Below are 27,093 nucleotides of genomic sequence, written 5' to 3'. Positions count from 1 at the left end.
TGAGGTCACCTTTCAAGAACCAGAGAGCACATATCTTGTACTCCTCGTACAGCAGATCAACACATTCAAATGATCAACAAAAAGTACCAAGCACCTCCTTGACAAATAAAAGAATCTGAGAAAACATACAACAAACTTGAGGCTCAATGATACAAACCGAGACAACTTGGCATTTGCCGGTACTATTATAATCCTAAAAGTTCTTCCTTGTACGACATTCTATCTTGCATAAGGATGGTATCGACCACTCCCTGCACCACCATAGCCCCCTCTGCTTCCATAGAAGGAGCCACTGGCCCCTCCATATCCACTGCCTAGGCTGCCATCATAGCTACTCCCATAGCCACCAGTAGCACCAGTACTGCCACCACCATATCCCCCATAACCCTCAACAGGTCCACCATAACCACCTCCTAGATCATAACTTCTGCTAAAGCCTCCTCCATAACGACCCGAGTATCCAAGGTAGGGCTCTTCCCTGTATGAACCCATACCACCAACACCATATCCTCCATAACCACTGAATTCACTTCCACCGTACCCACCATAAGCACCTCCCCTGCCACCATAGGGCCCAGCTGACCTATAGCCCCCACCAAAGCTACCTTCTCCGAATCCACCATAACCATCCCGGAACCCACCACCAAATGTGGGCCGAGAATCATTATAACGCTTGGACGGGGCAGGTGGTGGATTTGGCTTCTTTGGCTCTGCTTTTTTTATCTCCACCTACAAGAATGAGCTGTGGACTTAAATGACAATGCTTCATGATAGATGATGGTTGTATTTAGAAAAAAGAACAGTGTAACTGTTACAAAATCCTATAATATTCCTCACTAATATGATTAGAAGCAATGCATATGGAATTCAATTGATGGAGAAAATGATCAACTTTAGTTTTAAGCCCTCCTCCCCTTCCCCATTTCTTTTCCCACTCTTCTTTTTATCTTTATGTGTGCTATCTCCATTAATATGTGCATCATTCAACGGTAGCAACATATACAAAGCAGTGGTATTTTATGAGAACAATTGCTGAATCTACAACTAGGCACAAATGTAAGCCGTCAGCAATGCAAATTTCTATGATAACTGAAAACCTTCCATCACATCAAAAAACAAACAAAATGCCCACCAAAATGACATCACGGGAATCAATTCAAAATGCAGAATTATAAAATTAAGGAACTCTACACCAAGCACCATGCTTGATGTATACCCAAAAAGAACTGTGCAGCCATGTGTACATGATGTCCTGACGGAAGATATAGCAAAACATAGACTAATAAGTGATGATCAATTAATCAAAAAAGTGATGATCAATTAATTAAAAAAGTGACAATCAATTAATCAAATAAGTGATGATCAATTAATCAAAGGACTACTTAAATCCACCAGGTTTGGCACACAACTAACAATTTGAAACATCCGTATTTAGATGTACATTTCAGTTTTGCCTTCAAGCAGACAATGCAAAATATGAACTCTCTGAAAAAGTTGAGAAATTCTGAGCAAGCTCTATCTAAGGCCCATTTTAGTGAAAACTTGCACTTTAATAAGAATTAATAATACACTAATTAATTCCGTTTAAGCTGACCTGCGTTCCTGCCATTTCCAATCTGTTACCCCTGGACAAGAGATCATCAACAGCTTCGTCTGCATCAAAAGTAATAAATCCAAAGCCACGAGATCGACTGGTAGAATGGTCCCGCATGATCTGGTGTTCCTTGACCTCTCCAAATTGTGTAAAGAAGTCCCTGAACTCATCTGCCCATTTATAACAAACATATAGCCCCATTGACAAATACCATGCGACCAACCCTTAATGTTGCAGAAGATGGTGAAACTAAAACCAAATAAAAATCACCTTCATTCATGGTTGTAGGGATTCCCCCAACAAAAATCTTCTTAGTCTTGAAATCCTTAGAGCCAACAGCTCCTTTAGGAATAGTCCGCTTAATTTCCACCTATACCGATCCCAAAACCACACAAAACACCCATAAACCAAGTGAACAACTGAAACGACAACAACTTAATTCAAACTAGAGAAAACCTAGCTCAATATTGGCACGCAACACAAACCCTACTTGTTTCCCATTAATAATATGAGCGTCCTCAATGACTTTATCAACCACAGAGGGGTCTGCATAAGTCACAAACCCAAATCCACGGGGTTGCCCTGTCTTCCGGTCCTTCATTATCACAGAATCAATAATCTCACCATATCTACCAAAATGCTTGACAAACTGCGCTGCATATTACAATTAAACGAAAGCAGAAAAGATTAAGCTCATACACGTCGAAACCAAAATCAATAAACATACGGAATCAGCACACTGCAAAGAACTAACCATCAGTCGTCTCTCGCGCTAAACCACCTATAAAAATTTTTCTGCAAGATTACGCGCAAAGCATGAAAAAATATAGATCAATCATCTGTATGATTCGTTGCAGGGATTATAATCTTCAGTAAATTTTATCAATTTTGAAAATGTTCCCGTTTTTACTTTCCCTTCATTTAATTCAAATAAATGAGCCTACAGAGTCAGCTGCTGAGGTCTCCAGGATTTGACTACTGTAATTTTCAAACTAACAAGAAAATAAACGAAGCCAGAGAAAGTTACCCGGCGCTGGCACCGTCACCAGAATGAGGTTGAGACTTGTCGTCCTCTTCTCTGAGGCCGGAGGACTTTACGTCATCAGTTTCTCTGTCATAGCTAGTTTCGTTGGCTGGAGGGTCCATGGGACTCCGAATTCAAAGCGGATGATGCTATGGAGGGTTTCAGAACAAGAAGAAGAAACAATGTTGAGCCCTAGATGTTGTTTTCGGACCGAAAAGCCCTAAAATCCTAGTTTTAAGGCATTCAAGCAGCGTGATGGACTGGAAAAGAAGGGTTGTTCTTTGTGGTCTTGGGACCATTGAACATTGAAGCGGCTCCTCTCAATGGGCCGCAGTATCGTCCTTCTGATGATGGTTTGGGCTGAGAAATGGGCCGCAGTATAGAAAGACAGAGGTATCTAGAGAAAAATCAAATGGGTCCGAAGTGCATTACTACGTTACCAGTGAGAAGATATCCAATGGGCTCAGGGCATTCAATTAAAAAGAAAAAAAGAAATCATTTGTAATTATTGGCATAAATATCATTTCTCTTTTCTATTTTTACTTTGATCGAGTTCCACAATAACTTGTATAACGGCTAAACTACAAGGAAAATGGAATGATCCTTTGAATCTCTACCGAGTTTTGATAACATTCTCTTTTCATCCTGAACCATAGATCTCCGATTTCTTTTATACTTTCTCGGTGGACCTTTTTTTTTTTTTTTTTTTCGGTTGGGGGGGGTTGGTTGGTTTGGCCAACTTTAATGTGTGGAGTTCAAATAAAAAAGGCAAGAGAGCAACCCTTCACCGTGGATTTTGAATAACATAATCGGTTCCTTCCAAAAATTCCAAAAAAAGAGAAGGTAGATCAACGGATTGCACAAAACTTTGATTGGCAAAATGTCATATTCTACATGAATTTACATAATCTTCCGATGATGAGAGACAACCCATCTAATCCGACCAGGAGGCTATAATTCTATAATGTATTCTGTAGATTAAACCTCCTCCTTCCATCTCGCCGGTAGTATGGAGTTTCATCTATTGTTCTTCTCACGTAGTCAACGAAAGGCTGAGGTGTTCGAGGAGACTCGTCCAAAACAGATGGGCTGCTATGGTCAGGGGTCACGGGGCCTGGAGTTCTTGGAGGAGCAGGAACAACAATAGATGATTGAGATCTGTTGGGTCTGTCGAGGAAACTTATAAAGATGACCACAGTCATCACCAACAGGACAAAGCAGCCAACTACAGTTGCCCAAAGGGTTTTATTCATAGTAGTTCCTGACGGTGCTCCTTGGACGGGTTCGTAGTCAACATCTATGAACACTCTCTGCCCTGTAAAACAGACATGATAAAGATGTAAGCTTGGTCTTATTAATACTGCACAAGTGCGTCTTCTTATCTGTCTCTCTCAGATACATGCTTTCTTAGTTGCTGAAGGGAGGGCAAGTTGTGTTGGGTTCAGGACTAAGTAGAGGCTCACCATTGGTTGGCAGTGTGATGGTTACTCTGTCTTTGAATCTCTCGGCTCTTAGCAATTTGATCTGAAGACATGGAAAAGAAAGATGATCAATCTAGAGTATGAAGTAATTTGTCACACTCTACACAGCTTTACAGATGTAACAGTGCACTAGTTATATTTATATTCTTAGATAGTAGTAAACTGGAAATCAAGGGAAGGGATGTCAGGAATTTCGAAATTATGGTATCATCCATGATTCTGCATGTTGAAGTTCGTGTTTGTGAGTTTGATACACAGTGTTGGTCCATTTCCTGACAGGTTAAAATTTTGGAAAATTGATGCCCGCTACCAGTGTATCAAAGTAGTTCAATTCATAAAATGTGTTTGAATACTGAGAACCCCCATTTGTTTCAGTCTTGTCTTCTGTTAATGACTTCCAGTTTCGTTTTAGGTGTTTATTTCTGAATGGGAAAGTCAGTGCGAAAGAAAAAAAGGGGGCAGGGGGTTAGAGTTACTGTATAATTGTTGGCAAACTTCCTAATGGCTGAAGCTTTAGGATGATAACTGGTACTCCCATCAATTTCAAATTTAACATTATCTTTTTTATTTCCTCTCCTAATAAGAATTGATTTTGTTCCACAAGAGCTCTATTCCATATGATCGGTTTTTTACCTTCGAAGTAGTATAGAGAACATATGGAGACATAGTGCTCACCTCATATTGCGCACGCCCACCAATCCCAGATTCTTCTCTAAAGATGGATCTGATCATTAACAGATCGTGCTTGTGCCAGTGGATTTCAACATCTAATATGAGACAAACCACCAATGAAGTAAGCGGAGGACTTATATCAGTTAACAGGTGGTGGGTTTGACCTCAACCACTAAAGAAGGCAAGCGTGGAAACTCCCACATAACACAGTTGAAGAGCACATTAGGTCCCTTGAGAAAACAATATAAAGGTGCACATAAAGGTGCACAAAAAGCCCCTTTTAAGTTTTGAAAGTTGTAAATTCAATATCACCAAAAACAGCATGTTTCAATGACTAGTAGCAACATCGTGTCTTTAAATGCCATACATGTAGTAATTCCAAAATTAGCATCCCATTTCAATAATAATGGAGCTATTAGCTAGCTAGCTTTTTCTAACCGTTTCTAGTTAAGAAATGGTGTCAACTCCCACCTTCATTGCCCAGTTGGCTCAGGTGGTGAAAGGAGTTCAAGGAAGTTCAAAACCTATTACTAAGAGAGAGAGAGAGAGAGAGAGAGAGAGATGGACGGAACTAACAGCTAGAGAGAGCTAATACCCTGTTATGCCATTGTCACTACACACTCACACCGCAAGGGCAAACTGTCTGTCAGTGTACCTGTATTCCCCAAGATGGTTATGATTGTCGTGTTTGAGTCCGGTGTCAGATTCAACTGCATCGAATTCTGAAACATTTAAAAGATACTCAACATCATACACTAGTGAAATTGAATAGGTAATAGAACTTTATGATATGGTTTACAGAGGCCATATATTATAGATTAGTTCTTCGGATAACAGCCCTCAAATAGAGCATATTGAATTTAGTCCCAAAACAATTCAAATATTCCTAAAAACTTCAACTATCTAGGGTATAATCGTGCAATCTGCCCGCCAGTACCAAAGTTACATAGTCATGAAAGGGCAGAAGTCATCTGAAGGGATACATGGTGAATCAAAATTTCCCTCTCATATTTTGTTATTCCCGATGTAAAAATATAAAATGCTAGCCAGGACAATATCATTACCTCCCCCATCTCCAAAACCGAAAACCCTCCGATAAAAAGAGCAGAAGAAGATCCTGAAACATGATTAGCTTCTCTCATTGAAGCATTTATGGAAACAGATATATCTGGTCTCATTTCCTTTGACTTTGGCATAGAGTGTACCAAATGCTCCGGTGAGTACGGGAAAAAGAGGCAATATGTGCTCCCAGTGTCGAGATCCATCCTTGGCTTTGCATACCTTCAAGCCCACACATGGAAAAGAATTTTTGCAGATGAAAAATAATTCACTAGATATGCAGCCAAAGAAAACAAGTAAGAAACATACCCAACGAAAGGAGGGTCCACGATACAGTCATATGGAACTTCCTTACTATTCCCAGGAGATCCAAACTTGTTGCCATAAGTATCACTTTTGCAGTAAAAGAGAAAATAAAATAAAGGCATTAATAGAGCATCATCAATTACATGCCATTAACCTTCAAAAGATTGCTAGAAAAATGAAAATCAAATGTCAGAAAAATATTTTATGAATAGCACAACATAAATCTATAACATTTTTTTTTTTTATAAGTAAAATCAAATTGTATTAATCAAAGAATAGGCATAGCCAAGTGTTACAAAGAAAGCCCTACTTTAGGTTGGGGCAAAAGAATAAATCTATAACATATATAATTCAAGAAACAGGAACTTATGTTCTTGTTGAGCCAAGCCATCCAATTTACCTTACTAATTTTTAACTCTGCGCTATTTTTGTTCAGATACTTATGAACAACTCATTTTCCTGATATTTTTTACTGTCTATTATTCTTCCGCATGCAAACATCACACTAAAACACAGAGACATATGTCCAACATTATAAACCTTGCTGTGCCCAGCACCGTATGTCCTAATCCACAACTCATAGTTTACAAACCTGAGCTTCACTGAGAACTTATATCCTTTTGTGGGAAAAGGAACATTTGTCAGCATCTCTTTTGGAGCATCCACAGAAATAATATCAGCAGTTAGCACCGTGACCATTGTTTGTAGTTTCAAACTTGAACCGTTGAAAATAACTGTTCAGAGATAAAAAGTTGCCACTGTGAAAGATGCTACCATCATACTTGGAGACAATCATAGAAGCATAGGGAGAAAATATCTCGCATTTGGAGCACTGGCTTTAATTAAGTGACACTTTTTATTCATTACCTAGTGCTGCACCTTCCCCAATTGCTTCAGCTATTCCCGACAGCATGTTTACAGATATAACACTCTCATTCGCAGTAAACCACTGTCCAGAAACTTGATCATGTAAACCTACCATATTAAATTAAACAATGTAACATTTCTGGAAACTAATTTTGGAAGAGAAAAGAATTCTGCAATCACTTTTCTGCAATGCATGAAGAACAAGATGATGCAAAGAAGATATTAGGATCTATAAAATGCATAATTTCTGAAGCAAAAGCTCCTGTTGAGCCACGTTGTTCAGTCTACTGTTTAAACATTTAAATCTAAACAGAGTTGTTAAGACGAAAGACTTCCTAACATTTTATTATAACTTTTCCAATAAAGAATTTAAAAAAAAAAAAAAAACTCTTCATTTTATTGTGGCTATTGACTCCCCCATTACTGACCCTTTTGGCTTCCCCACCACTAGGCATTCTAACTTTGAATTCTTCGTATTCTCACCACTTAATTTTGATGTTTGCTCTTATACTGCATAAAGAATCTATACTAAGAATCCACTGATAATGTAGCATCTGCCATCCTAGGACCCAATTAACACCCCACACCTTGAGATACAAAGGCATCCAGCAATATATATATACATATATATATTTTATTGGCACAGGGTGTTCGGGAGCAGCATCCTGACTAATCCCTGGGGTGCACAGGTCATTAGCAAGGAGTTTCCCGCAAGTGCACCTTGAGTAATTCAAGGGAAAATCCTCCAATATGATGGCCCCTAGAGATTGTTTGCACTCAAAGCAATTCTAACTTTGGATCTTGGAGGGAGCATACCACCAACACCAAGGCCTTTACCACTTGAGCCAGCCCCTAGGGGGTTTATCCAGCAATATATCTTTTATACAGTGAATCTATATCCGTATAACTTAAATATATTCATTAAAGAAAGATGAGGAAAGTAACGCAGATCTCCAAAGAACTTAGGAGTTAAGAAAAATTCATTTTATGAACTGCTTTCTGGTTTGTTTTTTGTGCATACAAGTAATCCTGGTTTTATGAAGATTCCTATAAAACATGAACAAGAAAGTCCCATCTTCCAAGCATCCCAGAGTGGACTGAACAATGTTTTTCTTTTATAAGTAAAATGAAAATTTTATTGATACAAAAGAAGTAGCCGAAGCCCATGTACACAGAAAGAAGACTTTTTAACACTTAAACAAACACAACTATTAGACCTTTCAGATATCTTAGAGCCTATAGTTTCCTTTTTTTGGATCGGTGGCAAGGAGCCTATAGTTATAATAGCAAGAATAGATAGATTTTTTAACACTTTAACAAACACAACCATTAGAGCTTTCAGCTAATAACAAGGAACCTATATTTATAATAGCAAGAATAGATAGAACTACAGGTTTGGAACTTGACAGCTGGTTTGCAAGAAGATACAACATGTATTTATTGGTCAAATAATAAGAAACGTAAGCTTTTTACTGTATACTCACCTTCTATACTGAAGTTAAGATAACTTCCTTTGAAAAGGACCGGGTTTTGAGGCTGTATGTGGGCACCAACTAAAATCTGAAGAAATTAAGTAATCAACTGATCTTATGCTGCAGATAGAACTAGCAAAAAAATGAGCAGGGATCTTTGAAGAAAGGAAAAAAAGAAAGTAAAATGTATAGAAGGCTTACTTTTCCATGTTATCATGAGAACCAAATATTCTTTGTTAACAAACAAAAGCTTATTTCAGATATAAGTCTCAGGCAGTGTGCATGAGGTTTGACAACAAGCAGGAAAAATTCCATGATATATTCTATGATGATGGACCCAAACAATGTGTTAGTTGAGGAAGGGCTGAAAATGAGCTGAGCCCCAGGCTATTCAAGACCAGCTCGGTAAAAGCAAAAGAGTTCAAGCTCTGCACAAGCGAGTTGAGCTCATTTGGAGCTTCGATCATGAAATGATGAGCAAAGCTCAGGTTTAGCTCGGCTCCCAATCTTTTGGTAATGAGCTCAGTTCCAGCTCAAGTTATGCTTGCTGCATTTAACTGTGATCAATTACATATTTAATTAAGTAGGTGGCTAGTGACCAAAAAATATGATTTTAGAATGCCTTCAAGAACATGACTAATAAAAGCAACTTGAAAATTTTCAAGTATGCACCATGCAGGTAAAGGATTATCAGCAAAAATACAAATCAATAGCATTATTTTTCATTTCCTAATCCAGCATGTTGAGCCCATTAAGTAGAGCTAAGTTATGCTTAGCCCTTTGGCTTCACTTCCCTACTAAGCAAGCATAAAAACAAAGCCCAAGCTTGGTTCAATAGCTAACTAAACAAGCCAAGCCAGCTAAGTCATAGCTGTTCATGAGCATCTGATGCAATTTACATCCCTAGGTATGGCAGCATCTAGTGGTAGTCTCGAACCATGGGTACTTTGGTTGTATATCCGGCAATGATTAAATAAGAACTGAGATCTCTTTTGATTCTAAAATAACAAAAACAAAGTGGATGAAAAATTGAAACAGTAATGTCAGCAATCTTCCATTACTCAAAAATCATAATTCCCTTATGGTAATTTGAATCATAAAGTTAAGTATGTTTAAGAGCATTGGCATGAAAAAATAACTCTTTCTGCAGTATTTCTACAGAATTGTGTTCTTAGGTGTCACCCTTGTATATGTTCTGTCTACTTGGGCTAAGTCCTTGTTTTACGGATAGAGAAAGTACTCCCACAGAATCGAGACAAGAAATGTATGATTTATAGCTGGATAGCAACTAATAACTTCTTTAGCATAAACTTTTATTTTTTTATAAGTAGGATAAAACTTCTTTAGAATACACTTTTATTGGTTTTGAAAAACAAAAAATAAAAAGATTATCACTTACTAGGATATAGTCTGACTTCAGGTTTGAACTACTCATCGATACTCGCACAAGAGCTCTACCATGCCGTATTGCCTTCATGAAATGTAAGTAACTTCATGAGTTACAGTCAAATGATATGGCCAGAAATAAAAGGAACGAATAGTGAAACAAGAGTAGTTTGTTTGTTCATCCATCCGCAATTTTGGATGAAAGACTTTTCATGGTCAAAAGCAATGATAAAATAAAAATGGCAAAAGGTCCAAGCTACAGTTTCTCTCAGTAGCTTGCTCTTGAAAGCTTGGCATATTGAAAATTCAGAAGTTTATATGTAATCAGCGAACCTTGAGACAAATATTTCCATCTTCATCACATGTATTGTTTGTGGAGACAACATCACGATCATTAGTTTCAGCATTAACAACAACTGCGTTATATGCTTCATAAAATGGATTTCCTGTTCAACAGAAATCACAAGCAAACTGTTGAGTAATAAAAATACATATTTCCCAAAAAAACATTTTCTGCTACTAATGCTCTACTACCTAAAGCATCGCAATAGCTTATTGGAAGTTTAATTTCAGCACCAACAGCAAGATTGATTAAATGGAAAGGCAACTCCTTGTTTGTTATCCTTATCTGAGCCACCTGGCCAAAATGAAGAGACATCAGTATAGTGGATCATAAATTTTTGGTTTGATAAGTATTGTGGTGGATCATAAAATTATAAATGAATTGTAAAGAATGTTGACTCTAGATCAATGGGAGTAAGATGAAGTAAAGGCAAGTAAATACCAAACATTACGAGGTCACAGCATTCTTGACAAATAGTAAAAACTCTAAATACATCAAACTCCCTAAGAAATTATAGCTGCTAACATTGGCGGGCTTATGTGGATTTCTTGCCCTATGCTGTCATGGGCAAAGAAGTGGTTCATTAATGCAAAATTAAATTCTTTGTTTTTTTTTTTTTGGTGAAATCAATTGGAATATCTTAACACTTAAGACACAAGCATGCACCTCACACCCATACGAGAATTATGCAACCTTTTTCTTTTTTCCATCTTCTGCAAGGAGCCCATGTAACTTGGGAATCACCAATATATATCTGGAGAACCATTCTATAATAGTAAAGCTTGGTTGCAACTTGGACTGATGGCCAGCCATAAATAAGATAAAATATTCATACCTCAGCAACCCGGACACAAGAGGCAATCTCAGTTCTTCCCGTTGTGCGATCTTTTGCTTGAATGCATGCAAGATGGTTGCTGTCTTTTGTCCTTATCCTAGGCCCATCAATGGAAATAGAATCCTTCTGCATTTCATTCTTTTCACCACGATATCTTAATAAAGAATAAACAATAGTTCCTTTTCGACTCTGACCATCCCGTTGGCCATATGATTCTGAAGATGAAGGCAATAGACTTGTGGTGGTATAATTAGGTGGAAGAATCCAGGTTATGGGAACTCCAAGAGCAAGAGGGAGATCAGGCACCACCAATAATGATACTGATGCACTGTAGAACCTTGACACTAAGTTAGAACCAGGAGATATTAAATCACATGAGAAAGTGACTGTGATGTTTGTCCTGCCAGCAGATCTGAAATGGAGATGGAATTACATACTGGAAAAGCTGAGCTAATTAAGATTTGTCAACTGGAATAGAAGGAAAGCAGGCCCAACTCACACCAAAGAGGATAAGACAGAGTTATTAAAACCAGTAAAATAACATTTTATAAATAGAAGTAAATAGGCATAGCCCAAGTACACAGGAGGTATATAAACAGCATACACCTAGTTACATAAAAAGGATCTAGAAAGAGATACAAGAAAGTCATTGAAGCAAGCATTAAGTACACAAGAGGATGCCCAAAGAAATAAAGTATGGAAGAAGAAACATCTTCCTCTTTTTCTAAATAGACAGGATGGCATAAAATAGATAAAAATAGACAGATCTGATCAATTATTGAACAAATTACTTTCTCAATTTGGTGCTAAAACTTTTAGTATAACTTTTGTCACGTAACACAGAAAACACAAAATCCAATGTGGCAGTCACTCTAGAGTACCTTCCATATAAAACCTTGATGAAACCAAGCTCTTTCTCATCCAAATGATGAGTGAATGGAATTTCTTTTGCATCACCATATAAATGAGTTGCCATATGGATACTCAACACCTAAACAGGAAAAGGGAAAACGGTCATTCCTTTCACAGCAAGAAGTCAAAATATTCCTGATAAACGCAGAACTAAATGATGACGAGAAATCAGACTAGGTAGTTAAATGCAGAACTTATCCAACCTTTTCATCCTCTACAGTCCACTGATAGTTTTTGCAGAGCTCATAAAAAGAAAACAAATCTCCCTGATGATGCATGGAAGGTGATCAGTATTTTAATAATAGAAGTTCAATTAATTGTTGGCTTTCAATTCTTACCTCAGGAAAAACAGGATAGATTGGCATCTCACAGCCAACACCAAGCTGTTCACTTTGTACATTCAAAATCATCACAGATGGGACTCCAATTCTAACACTGCCATATGCTTGACAAATTGCAGTATCTCCTTTGCCAAAAAATGTGGCAAGAACAGTCTGATCGTAATAGAAAATGTATTGGATTAGGAGAATGCATTAAATTTGCAGTATATGCATGGTATAAATAAAATATCTTATTACTTATCAAAAATAAATAAATAGTAAATATGTACTTGAGAAAAAAACGAGGTTTTGAAGGCTGCATTGTCCAGGAGTGAGAACTAAAAAATAGCTGAATAAAATGCAGTAGTAAACACAAGTGTTCCCTAATCAACGCATAAAAATAGTTCAAAAAAATTGTTGAAAACATGTTGAGTATAAAATGGGCATCATATCTCACGGTATTTCCAGGTGAATTTGCAAACAATCGTCCTGAAGATTTCTGAATTGCCGCAATCCCCTCATCCATACTAGCATACTCAACATATACACCAATAGTTGGACCTCCTTCAACAGAAAGCTAAGCAGACAAAAATAGAAAGTTCTTAAACAAGTTTGAAACATAAAATTCACCATAAACACAACCATTCACAAAAACATACATATTAAATGATACTCTTGTGTGCATGAAAATTAAAAACTTCCAATTTCATTGGAAAATGCATAATGAGATATAAACATCTGCAGCTGGAACTGATGAATTTCTATTTATCTTAGCATTTCCAACTAAAACTTACATTTAATAAGAGCAAGAAACAAGCGAGTAAATATTCCTATTTCAAGAACATACCACATATGATGCACTTGGTGTCAGGAAGATATCAGGAGGGTGAATTCTTGGTGGTGCATAGACTTCTACCTTTATTGTTTGACTCAAAATTTCATGCCCAGATTGCTGTGAAGCACTGACCTATTAACAAGTATTATCTGTAAATTTACATAACCCCAAAATCTTGATGGAGAAATAAGACTATGATAATTGGAGACATAAAATATTTGTATAAATCAACAGTGAACTTACATAAAGAGTTGTGATCCCAAGATGAGTTCCCACTATTTCAAAATTTGGCGAGTTCACATATTTGCCACGAGGACTGGAGGTATCAGCAATGCCTATGAGTTTAACTATATGATCCTCAATATGCACATGAATATTCATGTAAGCAAACTGCAACACAAGTTCCCAATCAAAATTAAGTTATAATCTAGAAAAGGTATAGAAAACCAAGAATCACTAGCGCACACACCAAAAAAACATGAGTAGTGAAGGTAAACCAGAATGCATGGCTCTGAAAATAGAGACAAAAATAAATAAATGACATTGGTTAGAACCTGGGAAGAGTCGAAAGTGTTTCCATCATTAATCCCAGCCATTAGATTAATAGTTTGTGAGCTTCCTTCCTGAAAAAATAAAGAAAGCTTAAAACTAATGCTAGATGACAACAAAAATGTCACCCATGAAAGACTAACCATGAGGCTTATCTCCTCTTGTGACGTAATCCTAATCCATTCTACATCTGCAACTTGGACCTGTAAAATAACCATACGTCCATGAGAAGCCACGAAAGTGGGTCAGGAATTTGAACATGTTCTCACCAGAGTACAAACAATGAGAGAAAAGGCAAAGGGACCAAAAAAAAAAAAAGGCTCACAGTTCTAGAATTAGAGAAACACCAAGCTAATATTATGGACAAGATTATATGTTACAGAGACAGCGCAAGGTCAAGATTCTAGCTGTACCCAAAAGTGAGAGATACTGCAAAACTAAATACCCACTTTCCACAGCAACTGAAAATTTCTTTTTCACCTCACAATCATGTCAAAATTGATTTTTTTTTTTTTTTAAAGTAAGAGATAAATATTATTGATCTGAATGAAATAGGCACAGCCCGTGTACACAGGAAGTATACATAAGAACACCTAAATACATTCTAAGAGTGATGAATTAAAGACAGGAAATTATGAACGTTGTCCCCATTTAGTACAATAGCGGAAAACTAAAGCAGTAAAATGTGAAGAAAAAAGCTCTTCAGCTCCACCATAGTGCATTCCTTGTCTTCAAAGCAACGTGCATTCCTTTCCAACCAATACACCACATAATACACAATGGGATCATCTTCCACACTGCTGCCACTTGATGACAGCCTTGTATCTTCCTCTAACAACCCAAAAAATCCACCACCCTCAAAGGCATAACCTAAGCAACATCAAGCCTTTGAAAAATCTCATCCCACAACTCCCTTGTTACCTCACAATGCAGTAAGAGGTGATCCACAGATTCTCCATCCTTTTTACACAAATAACACCAATCCGTCACTACAAAACCCTTCTTCCTCAAATTATCCGTGGTCAAAATCTTCCCAAGGGCGGCGTTCCATACAAAGAAAGCTACTTTAGAAGGCACCCGGGCCCTCCAAATGTTCTTCCAAGGGAACGGAGGATGATCTTGCATTGACAAAGTTTTATAGTACACCTTAACGGTACATTTCTTGTGATTATTAGACTTCCACTTCAATCGATCACGCTAAGCCAGAGGATTCCCCATGGGGTATAAGAGACTGAAAAATTCTGATACAATAGATAATTCACAATCGTGAAAATCCCTGTTAAAAAGAATATTCCACTGCTAAGAACCATGAGAGAGTAGTCGCATATCTGCCACTGAAGCCTCCCTGTTAGTGGCAATACGATAAAGAACCGGAAAAGCTTTCTCTAGAGCCCGATCTCCACACCACACGTCCCGCCAAAAACTGACACGATTGCCCTCTCCAGCTACAAAACGAATATGTTTTTCAAAGCATGACCACCCCCTCCTTATAAACTTGAATTTTTCAAACAGACAAGCAAGAAAGTTTTTTTAATAGTTAATAAGAGATTTTATTCCAAGTAAATAGGCATAGCCCAAACACACAGGATGTATACAAGTGAGTTCACCTAAATACAAGCTAAAGCAAAAACAATACTAAAATAAAACATGACAAATGTTCCAATCCCTTACAAGATTCTTCACCCAAAAACTTAAAATGCTAATGAAAAAATCCCTAAACTCCCCCATAGAACATTCACAATCTTCAAAACACCTCCCATTTCTATATAAGATAACATTCATATGCAACTAGAAAGGGACTAATTTGGATTGATTCCACATCTAAATTGCATCTATATGGACCTATCATTGGATTTATTTCAAAGAATGTATGACTTAGATGGCAAGGTCATGCATTACCTGCATCCACATTAAATAACCTTATAACTATTCAGTATCATGTAATGCTAGACAAGTAGAAAGAAAGTGTGTAGCGCTAACATCAACATAACGTCCAGATACTGTCATTAACACCCAAACTTGAATGATAAACCATAAAATTATAAGGGAAAAATACAAAACTCCTCAAATGATTTGCATGTAAATCATGGAGCCCCCAAATGGCTTCTGTCATATTTCTCCATCCCTCCCTCCTCTCTCTCACTCAATGAAACAGTGCAGCCTCAAATCTTCCCTTTTCCTCCTCTCTCCTGTGACATTCAATCATAATTGTCAGCTTGCATGTTGAAACCATACTCCATTCAGACCAATAAGTTGATCAAAGAACTGACTTTGTTTCCCAGTTATGACCCCCAAACATCATCTATCCACACCCGTGCAATGACAACCACTCAAAATAAAGGCCTTCTGGGTCATGGTCATAGGCATAGCGGTGCTTATTCTGCTCCAATTCACAGTCCATGACCACGGGGAAACAAATACGTAGAAGTAAAACAAATGCATGTCAACATTGGTTTGGTTTTGTGTAACTATAGAGGATTGGTCTAGGTACATATGCATATGAAAATGCATTTTATTTTTAGTTCATTCTTCTTCGGTAAAATTGATAAGACAATTTTAGGAGCCTGATTGAATGATTGTTTTTATATCTGTTTTCTGTCTTGTATTTTTTTTTTTACTGTTTAAAAAATTAGGGTCTGTAAATCAAATCAAGCTTTTGTTTCTGTTCTCGCTAACTTTTTTGGATGACAAGGCACCCCGAAGACTCTGCAGACACAACATGTCTTTACCCAGTTAAACCATGGACCTGTGTAATGCACCCAAATATCATCCTGCAATCATTCTCTGACTCTGCCAACTAAGATGAGAGCTCCAAATTCATTTCTTATTTCGTTGGTTGCTGGGTGGTGAATTCAATCATTTATTTCTGTGCTGATATAGTGAAAATTTTAGAGAGAAAAAACTATAGTATTGTAAGATTTGGAAGCCAGAACATTTGCTGTGGTTGTGTGATCTTTGTGATATGGTTTAGGGCAGCTTGGAATGGCAGTCTTGGCAGTAGTTGCAGGATGATTGAGGGATGAGATTTACCGATATTCTTGCAGATCACCAATGATGGGTTTTGGAATTTTTCTGTGAATGATGGGATTGTGTGATTTCGAAAACTGTGGCAGTGATGGTATGGGATGCTAGTGGGTGACGGCCATAGCATTTTTTGGCAGTGGGTTATCACTTCCTTGCTTGAACAATGGTGGTCCTGAGTTTGCAGCGAGGGCAGATGATGAGGGTTCAGATATGCACATGCGATACCCCATTCTGACAAGTGATAAGGGTAGATGGTGTATGGAATCCTACATTATTTGGAAAGTTCTTGCTCTTTATAATGTTCCAATGGGGCTCCAATTGTATCATTGACTACTCCTTTTGGAGAATAAGTCATGTGGCTTGGGCCTTCCAGTGGGGCATTACAGCACATGCAATGGAGTGTGCAACAGTGCGGTGTTTGTGTCAATTGGCATTGCATTGCGGCATTTGTGCTTTGGGCAATTTGAACCATAAGAGGTTGTTGGGTGCATGTGTGGCCGCGTGTGCTTCTTCTGTCAGTTTTTGTTATAAGTAAAAGTAAGGCTTTATTGATAGAAAAAGGTATGGCCCAAGTACACAGGAAGTATACACAGCATATACCTGATAACCACTAAGCATTAGTGATGGATTCTTCTGTCACAGTTGACATAAAACCTACTTTTTTTTTTGGGGGGGGGGGGGGGGGGAAGGTATGTGTCGCACCTCAGAATTCAAGGGAGCAACAATATTTACAAAGGCAGCCGTAGAGGGGATTCTTAGTGCTTTGCCCAAGAGATATATTGCATAAGGGCTCGTAAGGGCATGGTGCTTCACGAAACCTTATATCAAACAGTATATCGGTATTTATCATAGAGATATAGCTTTCTTGGATTGTTTGTTCATAAGAACAAATGATCTAAAAATTGTTTACGGTAAATTAATTTGTTTGAGGCTCATTCGTCTCTATTCAATACTGAGGAAAAAATATTTTCCAACAGAATTTCTATCCGAACCAGCTCTCCAAAAAGATTTCCCCATGAAATAAATGATTTCAAAAGGAAAAACACAGTTTAAAATACTGTAAAGGTCTCACAATAAGAAAATCTTTCATCAATACTGGAAATAGAATTGAAAAGTTGGTACAGGTGGAAGAGGCAAGAATTAAAAAGATAAGAACCATCAGAACATTTTCCCTCAGCAAACACATTACCTAAAAGAACAGAAGGGATGAAAAGTATTACCACAGCAGAGGCTGCAATTGGAGGAACCAGCCCAATATCATGAACTGTCACAAGTGCAGTACCCAAACCTCTAGGAGACAACATCAGTTGCAAGCACTGTAAGCTCGGTGGGGGTGGAACAACTTCTACTACTTGAGTATCATTCACAACAGTTTCCAAGAAACAGCTTCCACCAATAATAGACAGATTTAACTGAAATAAGATAGTAATTGCATCGTGTAACAGTTATAGTACTTGTAATACAATGAGTATATGTTCCCTTAAAAGAAAAATATACAATGATTATCTATTCTGAAAACGAAGTGTCAGATGAGTTTTCCCAAATACGAGTCAAGACTAGATGGGTTTTACAATGCTCATAGAGTAGACAAACATTTTTTTTTTATAATTAATAAGAAATTTTATTACCAAGAATAGGCACAGCCCAAGTACACAGGATGTATACAAAGGAAATACCTCCTACACTCTAGAAAGCAGGAAACCTAAAACAGAAACAGATTCAGTACATTATCATCATTCCTTAATAAGATCTTAGCCACAAACTCAAGTAGAAAAGAAAAAATTTCAAAGATCTTCAAAAGAACATGCTTCAAACAGGTTAATTTTTTCTTTCTCCTCTTTTCTTTTTCTTGCTAGGTAAAGAATTCATTCGTCGAGACTTGAGCCTAGGCCAAGTATAAATAGGTTATGGACAATGCAATTTGAAAGGAGACCAAAAATGCCAAAGTACTAGGATTAGAGTCAACCTCAGCATCAGGATTGAAATATAGCAAGCTGAACTCTGGGCTGACACTGATGGTAGAAACAAGCTGCATATTTGAGCCAATCCGAAGGTTAGACCCAAAATTTCAAGGAAGAATTAGCAATTAGAATAGCATGCCTATTAAAACACAATTAAACGCGCCTGTTGTATATTTAATTATATTATTACTTTTAAAAAAGAAGAATTAAAAACAAGCACAACAAAGTCAACAAATCTAATAAATTAGTGCAAGGAAAAAACCTACAAAGTCTTTCTTTCAAAAAAGAAAAAATAAAAAAAATTGACAACAATTCACACCTTCAGTCGTATTGCATCCGTAAGAACATTCTCTGAGCTTTCTAGCAGTTGGCCAGAATAATGATCGGCCACGGTATCACAGAAACCAATAACAATAGCACGAACTATGCACTGAGAAGAAGCATTCAACATCTCAGACCAGAATCGATATCACAATTTTGCTGATCAAGACTTGGATTGTATTTTGCAAACTTGAAGCAAGACAGGAACCATAAATAAACCCAAACCTCAAAACAAGAAAACTCTTATGCTCAAAATTCCAAGGGCAGTCTAGGCATAGTAGCTGACCATTGAGATCAGATAGAACTTACAGATTAGCATGCAAATATCTCTAACAAACTGATAGCAAAATTAAGCAACCATATATTAGCAACTGAAAAGGCAATCAAAGGCTAGGAAGTATTCCTAACTCTAGGACTTGCACGACTTATATGAAAAGAATGTCAGAAAGCTCTCAGAACAGCACTACCTTGCCTCGTTATCCCATAAAGGAAAACTTTTATCATCAGATCATATCAGATCAGATAAGCACGTGATTGCACCGAGTATATTATGTAAGGGTGAGAGGAGGGGTGACAGTAACATATGTTGGCTACCTTCCAAAAACAAACCTATGAGGCCAAATCTTTCTACCATGCACACATCCCTCAAACTGGAGGTTTATTTTCTTGGCAGATCTTATGGAGTAATGAGGCTTCTTCAAGGGTAGCATTTATTTTATTGGACAGCAGCCCTTGGGAAGACTCTTATAGTGGATAACTTGAGAAAAATACGGACCATCATAATGGAGTGATGTTGTATGTGCAAGCAGAGTGGACAACACATTGATCATCTTCTACTTCACAGTGAGGTGGCTAGGGAGTTATGGGAATCGATCTTCTATCTTTTTGGGATTGGGTGGTTCATGACTTAGAAGGTGGAGATGCTGGCATGTTGAAAAAACCCTTAGGGTAGGCACATTAGCATCAATGTCTGTAGGATGGCTCCATTGTGCTTAACATGGAGTGTGTGGCATGGGCATAATGCTAGAACCTTTGAGGACGGCGAGAGGGCAGTGCCAGAGTTAAAAGCCATTATGCTCAAATTTCTTCATAGTGCAATGGCTGCCCACAACTGTCAGCCAAGTTCATATTGAAAATCTTTCATTCAAAGGAGAGACAGAGTATTCCATATGATAAGGTTATAATGCTAAGCTCACTAGAAAATCTGGCGGGTTGTGGTCATTGAAAAGTTGAAATCATAATGCAAATGCTTTATAACATAAAACATAGACAACCAGATATAATCATCTCTAGAGTTCGATCTTATAACTTAAAATCTAAACGAGCAACCACAAGGCAGAATTAGAGAGATGAAAAGAAGATCAAGTAATGAAGTACTGGTAGTACCAGTCCTGGCTCATTCTGCAAGACCAAAAACCTCTCCCAACTGCATTTAGACCTATCCGAATCAAAATCATCATCCCAGTAGGCTAGCCCATCACAACCATGTAGTTCCCACCTCAAACAAAGAGAAGATGAATTTGCAAAGGCTTCTCCGGAGTTACTAATGCCAACTGCAGCTATGCGAATAGTGCGTCCATTTGCCACAGTAATAGGGGCAACTTGAATTCGCCCTGAATTGCGGTCAGCTTGAATTGCAGCCCGTATGGCATTGATTTTGTTGACTTGACGGTGGCAACACAAAAACATGAAAAGTTAATATTATGAAAAAATAAGGTAAATTGTCACTGCATACAACTTTACAGTAAGGAGATAATGTACCGGGTTCATCAGCTATTAGTACAATTGAGGAAGGATGGCTGCACGAAACTAACAACAAAACTTCCGCTATTGCTGGCAGAGGATGGTCATCCCCGACCAAATTACCACGTTTGAAAACAAGTTTCTGAGTCATTTTAAACCAAAAAGGAAAATACGTCATGACTTTTGAGATTTGAATATGAAAAAGAAAGGTCTTGAAAATGAACAAGTAAAAAATACAGAAACTTACAAAGTTTCCCAGTGTTTTGCATAAAACTCTGTATACACTCCTACTGTTGCCAGAAACCTGATGCACAAAAACTCCATTTTTAATGCGACCATGCCCTTCATCCAGAATTTCCACAGTCTCAATGAAGTCAACACCTTCATCCCAATGTTCAGGTCCACCAAGAAGCATTACATCTAAATTTGTTGCAGAAACAAGGTATAACTTATCCAAGTTTTCCAATAGATTTTCAGATTCTGCTTGAGCCATATCAAACCAATAACCACCAAATTTGCTTCCATCACATGCCTGACAAGCGATAAGTGGTAGGTATGCCGCAATACGTAAAGATGCTTTTAATGCAATAGGTTCACGTAAAGAGTTATCAACATGATTATAATCTTTTGACAGAGTCGCATGCAACATAGATCGACCAGGACCAGAAGCATATACATAGGTCCAAGAGCACGGAGGACCATTTAATGATGGATGGGTCTTGATATTTTCTAGCATGCCTGAGACAGGCCTCTCCCCCGTTGCATTGACAATAATGAAAGACTCACTTCTAGATTTCCACTTAATGAAGGAGCTAAAAGCATCACATCTGTAAAAATAGGCACCTGCATTTCACAAATCAACCTTAACAAAGAGTTAGCCAGCAACAACAAAAGGCAAGTTCAGACAGTTCCAGGATATGGCATCACCATTTGATGCTTTCATTGTGACAGCAGCTGGCAGATGTGATCCCACAACAGTCTCCACAGGAAAGCTATGAAGCATAACCATTGATGAGGGCAGGGAAACTTCAATAACCACCTATCAAAAATTTCTTAACATTATAAATACAAGAAAATGTTGACAAAATGGGGACAGAGTGAAAGAGAGAAGATCTGCATAGAGATCCCATACACCTAGAGAAACTAACATATTAAAACTTAGTGCATCAAAAAAAAAGGGTGTAAAGGAATGCTAGTTTCTTGAGCATTATTGGACACAGCAAGCAGATGTAAATGAACTCTTATACCATTCCTCGTAAGAAGGTGAGCATTAGTTACAGGCAGAGGGATCACACAAACATTTTCAAGTATTTATTTTTATCCTTTGATGGTTGGATGTGTCATCTACATAATGGCTATTACAGGGCGAAAGAATAGATGCTTTTTAAGACCATGGTTACATCATACATGCTTTTTAAATCTACTTTCAACTTTGATAAATAAGATCTGTAGCTACTGTATATGGATCAGTATTCATTCTGTACTCAACATTTTGATATTCAAGTTCCTGTTATAAACTCCATGGTTGAAGTAATTATCGGATGTAATAAAAGCTCAAGATATCTAAAGGCAAGACCTGTATGCCAAAAAATATTCATTGGGAACAAGACCTATGAGCCTTATAGCAACATTACCTCATCATAATTCAATGCATCAAAAACTGATAACACTTTAACAGTAGCTTTACCAGGCTTCTTGGCCTGGACAACCCCTGAAGCAGATACCAATACGGTAGCTGTGTCTGAAGAAAACCATCTGTAGTCACTAGATGCTTTTGCACAACCTGAAGAATTTAATAGAAATCAGAGCCAATCAACATTGTTTCAGCAAGATAAGAATTTTATAAAAACTCAGCAGGTACCTATCAATAACAAAAAAAAAAGACAAATCTCAGCAGGTATAAAGCTACCCACCTCCTGTTGCCTTTAGTTCCACCTCCTGATAAACAGCAGGCGCCCAAGGAAGGAGAATGATTTGTGTAATACCACTTATTTTTTCCAAAATAAACTTCACTTGGTCACAAACCGTGATTTCTTGCACAACTTTGAGAATCTAAAATGGAATGCAACCAAAAAAGATGTGCAAAAATGTTACTCTTAGATTATCTCCGTAACAAGAACCAGGCACTCATCCACAATTCAAAAGGGTTAAGAAGGAACAGAAGACCAAATTTCAACATACAACAGTCATAAGAAATGAATAAAATTAAAAATAAGAGTACCTAAGGAAAAAAAAAATTAAAATTTCGTAACAAATGGAATTATGGAATAAGTCCAATGTACTGGGGCTATGCCTATCATTCTTATCAATAAAATAGTCAATTATGTATTAAAAGAAGGCAAAAAATTATGAGCTAATACAAGGTAGTACCTCCTTTGTTTCTTGAGGCCCACTAAAATATGTCAAAGAAGCCATCAATTTTCCCAGTCCCTGAGAAGTTGCTTCCAGGATTCTAGAACTTTGCCAGCCATGTTTGACTGCAATCTCATCTTCCACAATAAAAGTTCTCCAGTAATCAGACTGGTTATCATACAACTTAACATCATCACTCTGCAATGCATGGAAGCAATTTCTGAGGGGAAGAGAGAAAAGAAGACAATGAAAAAGCAATTGGTATAGTAGGGAAAAGAGAATGAAAAGAACCAAAAAATGCCAGCAGATAAGCTGCAAATTATCAACACAAAGAAGAATAGCAAAACAAAAATGTAAAATAAGTAAATTGAACAAGAAAGCAGACAGTGCCACTATACATAGCCTATCAAAGATATGCAATTTTTCTGGTATATGAAACCATCTCTAGAGGCAGCTCCCCCATGAAACATAGAGACAGGGGGCGGGAATTCACCCAAAAAAACAGATTAAAAGTGGAAGTATCTATAGCTTCATTAAATTACTAAGAGTGTGTCCTTAAACCTTTTGCCACACACCAGCATAGTTTAAAATTGAGATTTAAGACATAAAAATCTTTATAACAATTCTGCTTGTTGAGGATCCACAAAAAATGTAAATCTAAGTTTGTAAATCTAATTGTAGTTGATACTATAAGATGCATAAGCTACCTCCGTAAGGTATATTTCTCGTGCACCAGGTCCTCGGGAGAAAACCTTCAGTTGTATGAGATATTGACGGCCAGAAACAACATACCAACATGCCGCAGCTGCAATTGCTTCTGCTGCCTCCGCTCCTTCTAGAGCATCAGCAGAAGTAGAAACTGGTGCTATGTACATACGTAAGGTATCTGGTAAGACAACATAAAGTGATGAAACTTGCATGTGGCCAGCAACCCTTGTATCTTCAACCACGACAGTTGTTAACCCTAAATCCAGTGCTTTCGTTAATCCCATGATAGGGTCCACTTTAGCAACTGAAGAATTTGAAACATACCATCGATAATGTGGAGATGGTAAAGTGACCACTGAAATAGCAGGAAAAAAGTGGTGAGGCCATTGAAATATGCCGATAATGAATCGTTATATATCCAGTCAATATAGTTCTACATAAGTGGCATATCAGCACGATGTTAAAGAATAAAGGCAAAACAACTGATAACATAAAGCTAGGTATCATAATGGCAAACATGATACAGTTTGCATGGTATCCTTAGCCCAGCAGAAAATAATTACTAATAGACAAGTAGCCAAAAACAGCCCCTAAGAAAACCAAAACCCAATGTCAATCGCTGAAAAAGGCCACTCTACATGCATGACACCAAAACCATTGGATATATGACTTGAAGAAACTTGAGTAGAAGAAACCTGAACACCTGATCTGAAGCTAGGTCCTCAATCAAGACTTTTCGCAAAACTAAATTAAAAAAATGCAAAGCCCACACCAGATTACTTCTACAATGGCAATCCCACACACATGTAATTCCATGAAGAGTTTTGGTTCTTCATATTAAGATGATCAGCATAAAAGGTAAATAATATTTTTCAAGTGGAGAGAGGGAGAGAGAGAGAGAGAGAAAACGAACTCAAGATATCTGTGACAATGCTTTGACTAGCTTTTACAGTATAATAGGTAGCTATTTCGGCTATGTACACACCATGAATTTTTTATTTATAACTAGACACCTTGGACATTAGAACATTTGTAAGCAAATTAAATAGCCATTTTTAGCAAGAACTACTGAGAGATCAAAATATCCTCATATCAAGTTTAGAAGACTTGTTCATCAGGTGTACCCCTCTGCTAGTCTACTTTACGATATTAAGAGAGGGGAAAGCTTCTATCAAAAGCCAAAAATGGGAACAACATTTGGCATCATGGAATTTTTGCAACAACTTTAAGGTTTTTCCATAATTCTGGACTGGTGCATACAAGAGAAAATGTTGTGGAATTTCAAAAAATAAATTGCTATTGCACTCCTATATTGCTACTCAGAATCTACAATAAATAGAATAAAAACTGAAATTACCAAGCGAAAGAACAATGGTACATCTAATATGTCTCATAATTTTGGTAGGCACAGTCGTCAAAACTGGCGGTAGACTCAACTAGACATAAATGTAATACTTTATGGTATTATTAAAAGTGTTCGGGAAAGGAACCTTGGGGAATATTCCCACGGATTATTTTAAGCCTATAATGAACAACAGCACCAATGAGGACAAAAACAGGTGAAGAGGGATCAAGTGACATCGCTTCAGCTACAGTTAGAGTAATCCTATCAGCCATGTGCTCTAATCCTGGCTCAAGCAAATGAACAGAAACAATCTCCTGGCCGATTTCGATTCCTTTTACAACATATGAATCTGAAAATACACCCTGCATCACATACCAGAGAAAACAAGTTATTAAGAAGCACAAGATAACACAGACAATGCTCATTCACATTCACTAGCAGCATACATACACTATCTTCAAGTTTTATTTGGATATTTAAATCACCGCACAATCCACCACAATCACTTAGGGGAGAATCCTTCAGCGGAACATGGACAAGGTGATGAGGCAATCCATCCGTTTCAGGCATCAGGTGCCACATGAATTGTAAGCCCACTAATGATGAGAACACATTTTCTGCAACAGAGGATGACCACCGAATTAGATTTTTACAGCCAGGGTAAATTATATTCAAGAAAAGCAGCTAGAATGATTAAAAACAGAGGTTTCAATAGATATATCGGACACCAACAGTATTAAAATATGATAAATTCGTTTCAAAAGTACCTTCACTATCAAAGGCACGGATGCGGAGGGTAGCAAGCCCGTCTAAATCAAGTTTGATAGAATTATGAAATATCTGGATTCTGGAGAAAATATCAATAAATACTTTACAACGAGTTACAATCCCAGTGTGCACATCAGCAGCATATATTGCTGTCTCCTTTCGACCACTATAAGGGGCAATTGATATCAACCGTGCACTCGTCGAGCATTGACTACTTGAATTATATTCAGGTAGCACAGATAGAATATCATGATGATCCCATGACCTGTATGTGTATTTTCAAAATTGAAAAATACGAAACATGCAGAAAAAGAAGTTATTCAACATTGTGATTCTCAAATAAAATGCAGAATAATGTAGTACAAAGGTACAAAGAAAAGCTCTCAGCCTTTTATATATATATATATATATAAGTAAAAAAATGCAGTTCTCAGCTAGAGGACTATAGCGTTACCAGTTGGGCCCATTTAAACTCTATAGCATTTTTTTAATGCTATAGATTAAACATGGATCCAACTGATCGACACGCTTGGATTCAACTAAGTTCAGTAGAAATTCCTCTTTTTTTAGGTAGTAGGATTCGAGAGTCAAAAATATTCTCGTTTCCAACATTTTCTCGGCAGCCAAACAGAGCTCCCAGGTTCGTCCATACGATCCAAATTGAACAAAAATAAGCTCAAAGCATCAAGATACAGAAATAATACATTGTATATGTATATGCGGAGTGTGTGCTTACCATTTGAAGCAACCATCACTTCCTTGAAGCCTGTACTCCACGGGATGAGTCATTTTCGGGGGTAACAGTATATTAAGATCGGCTATGTGCGGACCGGAGGCTGAGTACGACGTCGTAGGGCCCAAGACCAGAAGAAGAGCGAGCAGTACCACGAAGTACAACATCTTCGAGCACATGGATTCTATCGCAACATGGCAAAGCACCTGTGGCAGGTGAAGTCAGCCAGACTCTGAAGCTGAGTGAGTTATCTGAGCTTTTTATTTTCCTGAGCACTACTTGAGCTTCAAATTTGAACTGAGAAATGAAACCCTAGAATCAGGGGTTTAGGGTTTTGGACAGGAGAAACTAGAAAGTACTGAATTGGGGAGCAGGAAACGTGGCGAAGTGCGATTGGTGGAAAGGGTTTTAAGGGTAGTTTCTTCGCCAACATCTGGCGGAGATCTAGGGCCCGGTTTCGGCTTGTGATTCTGATATTCTGGA

General features: G+C 37.6%; 1 protein-coding gene across 1 annotated transcript; it reads right to left on the bottom strand.

Annotated features, from left to right (window-relative positions):
• Positions 1-70: 70 nt before the first annotated feature.
• Positions 71-27,093, bottom strand: LOC122302646 (nuclear pore complex protein GP210). Its single transcript, XM_043114017.1, has 41 exons — positions 26,614-27,093; positions 25,877-26,142; positions 25,560-25,726; positions 25,255-25,471; positions 23,764-24,119; positions 23,075-23,254; positions 22,618-22,756; positions 22,339-22,487; positions 21,632-21,743; positions 20,952-21,547; positions 20,723-20,846; positions 20,348-20,625; positions 18,960-19,070; positions 18,646-18,708; positions 17,900-18,091; positions 13,799-13,858; positions 13,661-13,729; positions 13,350-13,496; positions 13,119-13,238; positions 12,729-12,848; positions 12,290-12,445; positions 12,155-12,217; positions 11,921-12,030; positions 11,040-11,451; positions 10,396-10,498; positions 10,195-10,307; positions 9,875-9,946; positions 8,488-8,563; positions 7,004-7,111; positions 6,729-6,870; positions 6,140-6,223; positions 5,836-6,052; positions 5,427-5,493; positions 4,775-4,866; positions 4,082-4,142; positions 3,603-3,933; positions 2,349-2,389; positions 2,085-2,248; positions 1,865-1,964; positions 1,595-1,764; positions 71-729 (listed from the first exon to the last, which is right to left on the bottom strand). Exons 1-41 carry the CDS (start codon positions 26,787-26,789, stop codon positions 220-222), a joined length of 6,834 nt encoding a protein of 2,277 aa, XP_042969951.1. The 5' UTR covers positions 26,790-27,093; the 3' UTR covers positions 71-219.

Source organism: Carya illinoinensis, chromosome 3 (genome assembly GCF_018687715.1).
Source record: "Carya illinoinensis cultivar Pawnee chromosome 3, C.illinoinensisPawnee_v1, whole genome shotgun sequence".
Classification (NCBI taxonomy): Eukaryota; Viridiplantae; Streptophyta; class Magnoliopsida; order Fagales; family Juglandaceae; genus Carya; species Carya illinoinensis.
The sequence above is the reverse complement of the archived record's forward strand: the minus strand, read 5'-3'. Positions and strand labels throughout refer to the sequence as shown.